Genomic DNA, 12,845 nt, shown 5'->3' with positions numbered 1-12,845 from the left:
CAAGTTGGACGACAATTACATGTTAATCACGTTTTGGTCTGGCGAATTCTCCGCGGACATCAGTTTCACCCGTATCATATTCAAAAGGTGCAAGCTCTTAACCCGGCAGATTATCCAAGACGCATCGACTTTTGCGAGTGGTTTTTGGCCAGAGTAGAGGACAATCAATTTCCACGGGTCCTTTTAGTAACCGACGAGGCACATTTTTCCCGGGATGGAATTCTGAACTATCACAACCACCACGAATGGCGCCAATTAAACCCACACGCAACTAGTGTTAGAAGTCACCAACAGCAATTTTCTTTAAACGTATGGTGCGGCATTGTCGGTAATCATTTACTAGGTCCGCATTTTCTTCCACCCAGACTAAATGGTGAAGCATATCTCACGTTCTTAAGAGACACTTTACCTGAACTACTCGAGGACATTCCGTTAGCATTACTTCGTGACATGTGGTTTATGCACGACGGGGCACCCCCACATTTCAGCCGTGCAGTTAGAGAACATCTTAATTCTACGTTTAATTTGAGGTGTATTGGGCGTGGAGGACCAGTTGCGTGGCCAGCCAGATCTCCGGATTTAAATCCGTGCGATTTCTATCTTTGGGGTCATCTCAAAGACATCGTGTACAAGAATGAAGTCCGTGATGAGGAAGACTTGCGAAGACGAATTATTGAAGGTTGTCAAACAATCAGGAACATGTCAGGAATCTTCCAACATGTCCAAGAATCTTTCGAAAGACGGGTTCATGTTTGTCTTAACGCCGTTGGTGGACATTTTGAACAATACCTGTAACGTCCATGTTAACTTGTTAAGAATAAAAGTAATACCAACCGAAAGGTACCATGATACTTTGAATTTACTTTACTAGAGTAGGCATACTTCTACTCATTTAATACACTTCTGCCAGGTGAAAGTTCAATAACGATGTTAGAGGGAAACTATTGAAATTGTCTCATATTTCTAAACAAGTTGATAAGGCTGAATTTGTTTTAGTCTATATTTTCGAATATTTTCTTGTTTTAGGGGCCAATGTTTTGGGGGCCATATCTTCGTTGCAAATTCTTGTACACCCCATGTTCTTTGACACTTTCCACTCAGTTTGACCCAAAGAACACGCCCCTTGATTTATGGCAGACTTATCAGAAACACCCATTACATTTCAAAGTAAATTCAAAGTTTGTGTTAGATTTGGTGTGGTGACGTATTACATTTTTCGAGTTCATGTTAAATAATAGAAGATAATTTCGGTTATGACGACGGCTACTGTTCCCGACAACAACATGAGAAGAAAGTAGAAAGGAACGCAGACGCTGCTCAGGTCCCAGTCAGTCACGCTTTCCGGCGGTTTCTCCCACTTGAGCTGTTTAATCGTGTAATCGAACTCAAAATCCAGGTATTTGAAAACTTTCGTTTCGAAAATGGGAGCCATACTGCGATAGAACATTTCTCAAAACCCCTTCATAATTTAGGATAAAATTCGTTACCAACCTCAGTTGGAGGGATTCGTGCAGTTGGGGGCTGCTTCTCACCCAAGAGGTGTTGAACATGGTGTGTAGGTAGTCGAACTCGACGTCTTCTTCCGAAAAATGAAGTCCCGCTTTCATCGCGTATAACAAATCTTTTTCGTATCTCATAATGAGTTCGAAGAAAGTATTGAAATGCTCGCCCTTCATGATTGCAGCTTTCTGCCCGGAAACAATGGGAATGAAAGCATTTCCGGAGATATCTCGAAAATCGCCAAACATTTATCCTGATCTAGTTCGATTAGCCATTCCTTAACAGAAGGATCCTGGGCTGCCTGTAGATACGGAACAATGCAACAGAAGAATTGAGAAATTTAATATACAGAAGGATATTCACCAAAAATTGGAGGCGTTTGTATGTATTCGGCATCATTCCTGTTGGAATTCCCGATTTGACCAAGTCCGCGAGCGTGTCGATGCGATTGTGGCTTTCCGTCGTGAACTCCGTCCGCAAGAAACAACCCAAGTAGAACAGAATGAAAGTCACTCCGATCAGCGACGACGAAGCCAGCAGATGACAAGTAATGTGGGGCAAAATGGAGGGAATCGCTGTGGGGGAACAAAATTATACAGTCTTTATGTCTGATTAAAGGGATAGAATCGGATTTATCTGAGTTGGTCAAACTAACATTGGTTTTCTATAAATTAACCACCCCTAAAAACATGGGGGTCAGTAGAAATCGCGAGAAAAATTTATTATTTAAAATAAACGTGAATAAAAATTTAAATTTTGAACGCCAGATTTAAAATCGGTCGCCATTTTCAACCCATTACCTACGTAGGTAAAGTTCAGCCTCTGATTGGTTGCTAGTAGTTGGAATGAAAACTGTCGTTTTAGGAGTAAAAAGTAGTAGGAACGAGAATTAGCCTTTAAAAAAAACTTATGGCCGCGCATGAGCAGTTGTAATGTTTGGCGCCTTGAGTTTTACGCTTCTATGGAGTTAACGTGTAAAATAAACTACGATGGACGAGTTTTAGAATATTTGTGATTTATTATTAAAATAAAATGCCAAGTATTTAAACCGAGAGAGTAAAATTAAAACCACGTTAAGAAATAAGCAGTGTTTAGTTCTAACGGAAACGGTGCAATGATAATAATTGGTTTAAACTCACTAAGCCTCGGCGAACGTTTGGGATCGCCGAAGCGGCCGATGCCGTGCCGAAAGTCAGCTGCTTTACCCCGCGTAGTGACGGAACTCCCGTCAATCTGTATCATACTGCGCTCACAGAATGAATCCCCCTACCAGTAGGAAAAATACTACGGAGCCTAAGAGACTTATGGTAGAGACTATTGGTAGAGACGAACTAGTAACGTTTTTCGGTGGTTCGACTCTGTATCACCAGGTGTCCTCATGATCGCAAAACAATAGCATTTTGGATCTTTCAATCGTAATTTAAAAATCATTAATTAAACTAAAATATAAAAACATATATATTTTCAGAATCCTTATTTGTCTATCTATCGAAATAAATTAACCTTATAGGGATTTATTGCAATGAAATTAAATGAAAGTATCCCTTTAAAGCGCCAGAAATCTTTTGCTTAGAAGACAATCTTTGGTAATTGAAACCCTCATGCGAAACTGGCTCGTGCGAGGGTGAATTGTTATCAGCTGTTTGTGGTGCGCTTAATCGCTTACATTCGCCGCACGAAAGCGACGTGTTCTCCCAAACATTTTCCAGTTTTTCTCGGGCCATTTTCTTGACAACTTTCTTGATGGGCACCGATTTGTATTTGTTGGTTACGATGGAATGAACGACGAGCAAAAGTGACAGAAGGACCAAAGTGAACACAATTAGTATCACCACCTAATTGAACCGAGAATGGAAATTAATGAATCAGGTGGTGAGTAGAATGTAATTGAGCGAATTTTACTGGAGTGTCCATATTTAAGAAGGACAATGAAGTGGACGTGACTCTCTTCGGGGCACCAGAAAGGATTATTTTGTCGGTCGTTCCATAGGGAGAAGACGGAGTGTAATTCTCTAGTCGAGTGTCGAAAAATGAGCGTGGCGTGTCTACCGTGAAGATGTGAGTTTTCTAAAACCATCATAAAGATTAAATATTTTGACTTCGTTAATCGGGAATTAATCAAAGCGTTTTAATATTAGGCCTAAAATTACTTACAGAAATGGCAACTTTTTCCCACTTGACCCTGTATAATTGAATCGGCAAAATGAATTATATAATGACCTTAACATAACCTCATAAGTGTTCATAAACTGAATTATATTCGTTTCTGAGAGATAGTTGAGATTACAATTAAAGTATTCTTCATATATTTATGTCTATAATCTCAACTTAACGGGTTCACCCTTCGAATTTTTCAGTTTTCTCAGAACCATTATGTCAAAGTCAAAGGAGCGCCTTAAGGCGATTCTTTCCCGCTCGCCCCCAATTAATAGTCGTTTAATAAAGTACAAAGTATGGAATTTACTTCATGTTCAGGGATCGTTTTAAATAATCCGCCATCATTTCGAACTCGGGTGCTTTGCTTTATACGTTCCATTTTTCCTGATAAGAAATGAAATTGTCATCAAGAAAATCAATCTTAATTTCGAGAGATTTTTCAAGTCTCGCTTCAATAACGCAAACGAGTGATTATAAACTCACTCTATGTGTCGCGTAGGTAATTTCAGTCTCATTGACGAACCTATTGATCAATTTATCAAGGATAAATAACATTTACTATTTTGAAAATGCAAATTCTATACCTGTATTTGAAATATCGATTATTTCCCAGAAATTCCATTTCGTTCAGCGCCATTTTGCAGCCCAGGTAAATTCTAGCATCTACAATCCGAAATCTTCAATGTCTGTAAATGCTTCCTGATAAATTTTCGATTGTTAATTATTAATGAGATTGTTAATAGTGCTTAGGGAGAATAATTTAACAGAATGAGAAGAATATTTTGTATTCGGCGTTGAATGGTATTTTGGATTCAGGGTATTTCCCGCTATACCCCACATGGTTCTTGAGCTTTTGGAGCTAAAAGCGCAAGTGCGTAATTGAAAGAAATCTCGAGGCTTGACTCTATTTAGAAGTCAATTGGAGTTTTATTAATCCTTATACAGGGTGATTCTAAAATGGTGGTATAACCGAACTACTGCGGGTTCTATGAGCGATTTTAAGTCGAAAATGTTCTATGGCATTTTGTCATCCAGGCCACCGTTTAAAAGTTATGATAAGAATCATTTACGGATGACCCCTTAAAATTTATTAAACTAATCAAAAGCCCAGCGGGTTGAATGCATTTTTTAAGGGGACTCACGTGTTTAGTAATCGCGCGCGCGATTTACTTCCCCGTGAACTCCATAAAGAAGTCCTCCTCCAATGTATGCTTGAAAATGGGTTCAAATGGGAAGATTCATGCCGAATTGAGAAAAACCTAACCCAATGGGGAAATGCATTGAAAATTTAATAAAAAAAGGACCAAATGGGAAGATTCTTGCCTGATTGAGAAAAACCTAACAAACAATCAACAAAGGTTTAATGTTTTATTTCCACTCTCTTCTGAGAATCACAAAAAGAAGTGAAGCTTTTCAAGTTTAAAGCGGATCAAAACTTAATTTTAACAATTTGATCGTCAATGGAGTAAGAAGTTACGGAACACATGGGCTCTACTGCAATGTAACGTAAAAATTGTAAAGTCAGAAGCCAAATTAAGAAATCAACTAAATGTCAGTTTTTGGCGGTGTAGCGTGTTTTGCCTCATGGAATGAGAGTCTGACTAGATGTTCTCACATTCGATTCTCAAAACTTTATGAATCGCTGGCTTTTGTTTGCTTTCGTGGCCGGATTTAAAATAACTGTTAAGTCAGTTGGAATTTGGAAGGGTATTAAAGCTGCTTTTATTTTTATTGTGTTTTTGAGCTAAGCCTTGGTTTTCTTGAAATTTCAAAGTGATATTCCCCGTCGCGCGCCAACATTTAAAAATTTTGTAATGGCACGTGCAGCCTTTTACTGTGCTAAAGTCTCGTGACTACGATCTTCCCAACAATTCTTAAGCTGGGCTTTTGTTTTCGAATTTAATTAATTTTAAGGGGTCATCCGCAAATGATTCTTATCATAACTTTTAAACGGTGGCCTGTATGACAAAATCCCATAGAACATTTTCGACTTAAAATCGCTCATAGAACCCGCAGTAGTTCGGTTATACCACCATTTTAGAATCACCCTGTATATATTAATCCTTTTATAAACCCGGAGAAGGTGGTCAATATTCCTGGTAATTTAATAACTCCAAGATTAGAAGAGTTACTGTTGGAAAGCTTAGGCGTAGAAGGGAACGGGTTTTCCACCTTCTAAGACTGAATTCTGCTTTAGACAGGCTCGTGTTTAGAGACCATTACGTTTGGTCGGTTTTTCAACAAACTTGAGGAAAGTTTTCTCGTAATTTACAGTTGGTGAAAAAATAATAAGTTTTGGCTTTAATTATTACGTGCTTTTGATCGATGGAGGGTGAAAAGTAAAATCAATGGATTTATTTTATCGATTCTTCTACTATAATTATAAAACCATTCTGCATAATGAAACATACGGTAAATTATACCTCCGAATGATTTTAAAATTCAAATTACGTTGAGATTTCTTTGATTATTAATTGAAATTAGCAAATCAAACTAATCGCGTAACTCCCTGCCTTTCCATTTTGTTCAGCGCCATTTTGGGGTCCGCTTAAATCATAACGTATAAAGTAATGGCAGTACTACGTATGCAAACGTCATACCCTTCTATCTCTTAGCTCAGTGCGATCCCCCTACTGGGAGTGTACAGTATCGCCTCTTACAAGAGGGAGGGATTCACAGTCTACACCCCTCTCTACCGCCACTATTCTATTAAATCTGAAAGGCGAAGACATAAAGTACAACAATCCTGTAAAATCTCAAATCTCTGAAATTTTCAAGCGATAACAATTTAATATAATTTTAAGACAATTTAGTAATCTTCTTAGAGTACCGTTTTGGCTCGTATGATATGACTAGTCTCGTGAAGGACAGAGTTTGCGTAACGAAACTGAAGTACAATTTTAACTGCTAGGTCTATTTTGTTTGCTAATGTTTCAGTTGCCACGTTAACTGAAATGAAAATGTTGAATAATTAATTTATAGAAAACAATAGTTTTGTTATAAGTCCAGAATGGAAACGTTATATACCGTTTAAATACCATTACTCTGCCTAACAAGGTCAATTCAACTCGATGCAATTGTTTCTCGCAATACAGTTCGTGGAAAATAAACAAGTTTTGGGTTTAATTATATCCTGATTTAAAGGGAAGGTGAAAAGGAAAATGAATAGATTTTTATCGATTCTTCTACTAATTATAAGGTAAATCTGCGCAGTGAAATGTCGAGGAAATACCTGCTACGAATGATTTTAAAATTCAATAAGTTTGAAATCTCATCGACAATTTCAAATTAGCACCTCTGAACAATCGCGTAACACCATGCCTTCTCGTTAACAAAATTCACTTGGCTCTGTAAATGTCAAGTGAGATTTAGAGCGACATTTTTTAAAAATTTGTTGTGGCGCTAGTTAAATTTTGTTTACAAGAAAGTCAGGGAGGAAGCGTTACGCGATTGGTTGAAGGTGTTTAATTCAAAATATTTATAATGAAGTCTCAAACTAATTTGAATTTTAAAGTCATTCTTAGGTATTATTTCCTAAATGTTCTACATCTAAATATATGGTAGTTAATTGTTTTGAAGCTTAGGTTAGGTTAGGTTAGGTTGGGTTAGGCTCTATAACTCGGGAATATTGACACTAAATTCCCATGAATTTCGCGATGAATTGTTTTAAGGACGATTAAAAATGTGGTTGGAATAAATGTGTTTAATTGAAGTCAAGTTTTATGCAATGATTTGGTAATATTAAATCATTATATTAAAAGAAGAAAATTCAATGTCTGTTCAAGTAAACTTCACTCGTGTGAAATCTTATCATCGTTTTTCGAAAGTTTTCGCTTTTAATTAACAGCAGTCTTTTAGGTGTTAAAATCAATGATAACATTTCGACTTGAAAAAATCGTAACTTTAATACTCGAGTGAAAACATATTAAAATCACAAGTGCTTAACTAATTACTACTATAAGTTAAATGAGAGGATTTGAAGTGACGTAAAGTGCAGTTATTTTGAAGAACATAGGAAATTTGGATGTATTATCCCGAAATTCCATTTCGTTTCGTGACGTATTTGATTTGCGTCTTTCAAGTTAAATAGTAGAAGATCACTTCGGTTATGACAACGGCTACTGTTCCCGACAACAGCATGAGATGAAAGTAGAAAGGAACGCCGACGCTACTCAGGTCCAAATCAGCCACGCTTTTCAAGGGTGTCTTCCACTTGAGCTGTTCAATCGAATAATCGAACTCAAAGTCCACATATTTGAAAACTTGCGTTTCGAAAATGGGCGCCATGCTGCAATAGAACATTCGTCAAAACCCGCTAAAGGTTTTACGATAACATTCGTTACCGACCTCAATTGCACGGACTCGTGCAGTTGGGGACTGCTATTCACCCAAGAGGTGTTGAACATGGTGTGTACGTAGTCGAACGCGACTTCTTCTTGTGAAAAGTAAAGTCCGCCTTTGCTCATGATGAACTCTATACTATCCGGTCTGGAGTCCATTAAGAGTGTGAAGAACGTTTTCGGAAATTCGACCGTTGTGATTGCAGCTTTTTTACCGGAAACAATGGGAATGAAATTGCCCTTGATACTATCAAAATAATTGCGGAAATGTTTTGTCCTTTGTGCGCCTAGCCATTCTTTAACAGCCGGGTCTTGGGCTGCCTGTAAATACGCAGCAATGACATCAGAAGATTTGAGAAACTTAACATACAGTAGGATATTCACCGAAAATTGGAGGAGGCGTTTGTATGTATCCTTGGCCATTCCTGGCGGAATTCCCGATTTGATCAAGTCTGAGAGGGTGTCGATGGTATTGTAGCTTTCCATCGTGAACTCCGTCCGCAAGTAACAACCCAAGTAGAACAGAATGAAAGTCACTCCGATCAGCCACGACGAAGCCAGCAGACGACAAATGATGTGGGGCAAAATGGCGGGAATCGCTAAATAGGGAACAAAATTAACAGTTCGCTTTATCATGTGTGATAAAAGCGCCAGCCATCTTTCGTTATGGGGACATAATCTTTGGTAATTGAGTTCCTCATAGAAAACTGGTTCGCTCAAGGGGGGTCAATTGTTATCAACTGTTAGGGATGCGCTTAATTGGTTACGTTCGGCGCAGAAGAGCGACGCGTTTTCCCAAACATTTTCCAGGGTTTCTCGGGCCATTTTCTTAGCCACTCTCTTGATCGGCACCGATTTGTATTTGTTGGTTACGATGGAGTGAACGACGAGCTAAAGTGACAGAAAGACCAAAGTGAACACAATTAAAATCACCACCTAATTGAACCGAGAATGGGAAATTATGAATTGGGTAGTGAGTCTAATGTTTATTGATCGAAATATACTGGAGTGTCCATGTTTAAGAAGGAAAAGGAAGTGAACGTGACACTCTTTGGGGGGCTGAAATTATAATTGCGTCGGTCGTTCCGTAGGGAGTAGACGGAGTGAGATATTTGATTCGTTTGTTGAAAAATGAGCGTGGCATTTCTAGCGTGAAGATGTGAATATTCTACAACCATCGTAAGGATTAAATATTTTAATTTCCTAAATCGGTAAATAATCACACTTTGAAAAGTTTATTCGTAGGTGCAGGTCTATATAATTTATTTATGTCTGAATCATTATGCCACTTGACCCTGTAAAAGAATCCACCAAATAAATTACAATATGATCTTAATATAATCTTGTGTTCATAAGCTGACAAGAGATAGTCAAGATTACAACTAAAGCTTTCTTCATGGGGCCTCTATTTTTTCTTAAATCACTTTTCCCAACAGTTTCACCCGTCGGTTCGATTACATTCGAGCCTGCCTTTTTTCTCTGACATATTTTGTCAAACGAGCGAGCCAGGATTAATTAATCGCGATAAGGCGATTCTTTCTCGCTCGCCCCTATTAATAGTCGTCTAAAAGAGTTTCAAATATGGAATTTACTTCATGTTCAGGGATCGTATCGGGTAGCTGTCCTTTTTTTAAGATGCCATCCCTGGCAACAAACAATAATGAATTTGTAATTCTTAATTCCGAAACACTGATTAAGTCTCGCTACACGAACGCGAATGAATGTTCATAAACTCACTTTTGGTATCGCGTAGTTAATTTCAGTCTCATTGGCGAACCTATAATACTTGACGCCTTTTTATTATCAAGCGTAACTAACATTTACTTTTTGAAAATGCAAATTCTATACCTATATTTAAAATATCGATTATTTCCCAGAAATTCCATTTCGTTAAGTTCCATTTTTGTGTCCACCTAATTCTAGCATCCACAACCTGCTATCTTCAAAGACTGTAAATTGTTCCCGATAGACTGATTTTCTATTCTTAATTATTAATGGAACTTATTGAGGTTAATTTAACAGAATTTTAAGAACATTTTGTACTTGGCATTGAATAGCATTCTGGATTCTTGGTGTTTCTCGGAATTACCCCCAAGACGGACATGTGGTAATACAGCAATGCTTATTCATCCACCACGTTAACCGTGCTTTCTGTTAACTACTCTTGGCTTTCTTAAACTGTTGGAGCGATAAGCGTGAAGATGCAATTTAAGAAATCTTGAAGCTTGACGCAATTAAGTCTTAAAGCCAGAGAAGTTGGTCTATATTACTGGTAATTAAATAAAACCAAGATTAGAAGAGTTACTCTTGGAAAGGTTAAGCGTGAAAGAGAATACTTTATCCACTGGAATATTTACCCATTCTAAGATGGAATTCTATTAGAAGCAGGCATGCATTACGTGGCATTAAAGGACCATTTCGTTTGGTCGGTTTGTCATGAAAGTTAGTTCAACTTATTGGCCAATTATTCTAGTAATAGAGTTCGTGGCAAAATAATAGATCTCAACAAAAACATCTCTGTAAAAATATGCCAAGTTGTTTGGCCGTAAAAAGAAGTGAGATCTAAAATACGGCCAAGTTATTATCTCCAGGTGAACCAACACTTTATTCAACTTAAAACTTCTCAATAATGTTTTTCTGACTTGGCCATTAGCATTTCAAAGATTCGCTTAATTCCAGATATGGATCGAAATTAAAATATTAAATCAAATTGGTTAAATATTCTTGAATAGCCTTTGTGGTTAAACTTTTAACTTCCGTTCTTCACCTTCTCGGGCGCAAAGAAGAAGGATGCAGGTTTGGAATGCTAATGGCCAAGTCAGAAAAACATTCTTGAGAAGTTTTAAGTCGTATAAAATGTTGGTTCACCTGGAGATAATAACTTGGCCGTATTTTAGATCTCACTTCTTTTTACGGCCAAACAGCTTGGCATATTTTTACAGAGATGTTTTTGTTGAGATTTCACTCCTTTTTGTACGTGCATGTTCTTGTAGATTTATAGAAGTAGGATTATGAAGTGAAATAAACATTTGTACTTTTAGATTTTTATTTGTTCTTTCCAAGAGTTTTACTTGGCTTTGCCTTTTTCAACTTTTTGCATTCAACTTTCTTTTTTTTTCTCAGGCTGTGATAATTGTTAACCGTATTTCTATTCGAAGAACACAATATTGTGGCAAGTAACACTTTTAATCAACAGAATAGATTTAAGAAAAACTAAATGAATCAAAACACGCTTAGAACCATTTCAGACGAAATGAAAAGGAAATGAGTAAAAAATTTAATTAAAAAAATATAGTTAAAAACATAAATTTTGCCATACGAAAGAATCATATTAGTAAAAAATATTAATATTAAAAGACGAAAACATTAAATTATAATGTCCTATTTCGAGGGGATCTAAATTATAAAACCCCCATTTCAGGGGCTAACAGGGGAAAATTCCCGCCTTTGGGACTTTTTCCTTTCTTTGTATGCTAAGTCCTACTTGTATGCGAAATTTTATCATTCCCGCAACACCGGAAGTGGCCTAGAGGTTTAGATGATGACTCTAATTCTAAACCCCAATTTCAGGGGCTAAAAGGGGAAAACTCCCGCTTTTGGGACTTTTTCCTTTCTTTTTATGCTAAGTCCTACTTTTATGCCAAATTTTATCATTCCCGCAACACCGGAAGTGCCCTAGAGGTTTAGATGATGTGTCAGTCAGTCAGTCAGTCTCATAATGTGTCATTTTCACATAGGATTATCACACAAACCAAATGAGTTAGAAAGCTGGAAGTTGGAGGACTTCCTAGGATTAACACTGTGCCCTTGAGGTGCAAATATGAGTGGTGTACTATTCCCCAGTACAGAGTTACGAGGGGGTCAAAATGAGGCTGAAATGTTTCGGGTAAAGGATTGCTGGTAGTGCACGACAACTTGGCGGGTGCACTGCCGTGCACCCAGATTCGATATCACTAAACCGAAACTTTTTTTGCTTGCGTGTTTCTATGAAAAAGAGTTACTTTTGCTCTTAATGAGCGTTTCGATTATACTGGCGCCAAGATTTCTAAGGGGAAATTCAAAGCAAAAACCAACAACAGCCGAAATAGAGGGCCCAGTCACTCAACTTAACTTTAAAAGCCCCGCACTTAATCTGCAATGGATTAACTGAGAATCTAAGAATGATTAGTGTCATAAGAAATCTTTCAGTCGCCCAATAGAATTATGTACATTACATGGTTAATTGTTTTATAACATTAACGAAAACAATATATGAATTAGAGCCCCAGATAAAATATCAGTTATCGGTTCAGTTTATTATACATAAAACAAAGTTAATTTATAGTATACATTTATATATTTCTTTGTTAATTCTTTTGAAGCTCAGGCTAGGTTAAGTTCTATAACTCGGGAATATCGACAAAAAATTCCCATGAATTTAAACCATGAATAGTTTTAAGGACGGTATCAATTGTGCTTTGAATAATTATTATTGGCCAAGGTTTTATCGAATGCCTTCAAGCCGTTATTACAATTTAATCTTTGAAAATACAATAATTGTAACTAACTTTACTCGTGCGAATGTGTTTAATCTTAATTTATATTCTAAAGCAACTATATTAATTGATGCTTTTGTCAGAAATCATTTATCACATATTAGATTTGAAAAGAAGTATACATAGGCCTACATATATTTTATCGCTTACTTGCAAGAAATTCAATTTGGATTTTGGCAATTCTTTTCAACTTTCAAACGGAAACCACAAATGTGCTTTTTCTCTACTAGTTAAAAGTGTCACAAAAATGACGACATAGCATTCTATCGCCAATTTTCTTGATGAAACCAAAAGCATACATCCATATATTTTC

At 37.1% G+C, this 12,845-nt stretch overlaps 1 protein-coding gene across 1 annotated transcript; it reads right to left on the bottom strand.

Moving 5' to 3' along the window:
* Nucleotides 1-1,165: 1,165 nt before the first annotated feature.
* Nucleotides 1,166-2,387, bottom strand: LOC149612286 (uncharacterized). Its single transcript, XM_089858511.1, has 2 exons — nucleotides 1,492-2,387; nucleotides 1,166-1,433 (listed from the first exon to the last, which is right to left on the bottom strand). Exons 1-2 carry the CDS (start codon nucleotides 1,746-1,748, stop codon nucleotides 1,223-1,225), a joined length of 468 nt encoding a protein of 155 aa, XP_089714637.1. The 5' UTR covers nucleotides 1,749-2,387; the 3' UTR covers nucleotides 1,166-1,222.
* Nucleotides 2,388-12,845: the final 10,458 nt, after the last annotated feature.

Source organism: Phalangium opilio, unplaced genomic scaffold, assembly GCF_054372755.1.
Source record: "Phalangium opilio isolate 3A_F unplaced genomic scaffold, DU_Popi_V2 ptg000246l_1, whole genome shotgun sequence".
NCBI lineage: Eukaryota > Metazoa > Arthropoda > Arachnida > Opiliones > Phalangiidae > Phalangium > Phalangium opilio.
Note: the sequence above shows the minus strand (reverse complement) of the source record. Positions and strands in the feature narration are given on the sequence as shown.

Excerpts from the sequence above, each read along its gene's own strand:
- LOC149612286 (XM_089858511.1), bottom strand. The coding sequence starts at position 1,748 with ATGTTTGGCGATTTTCGAGATATCTCCGGAAATGCTTTCATTCCCATT. Across the intron at positions 1,434-1,491 it reads CACGAATCCCTCCAACTGAG|TATGGCTCCCATTTTCGAAA; the intron begins GTTGGTAACGAA and ends GTTCTATCGCAG.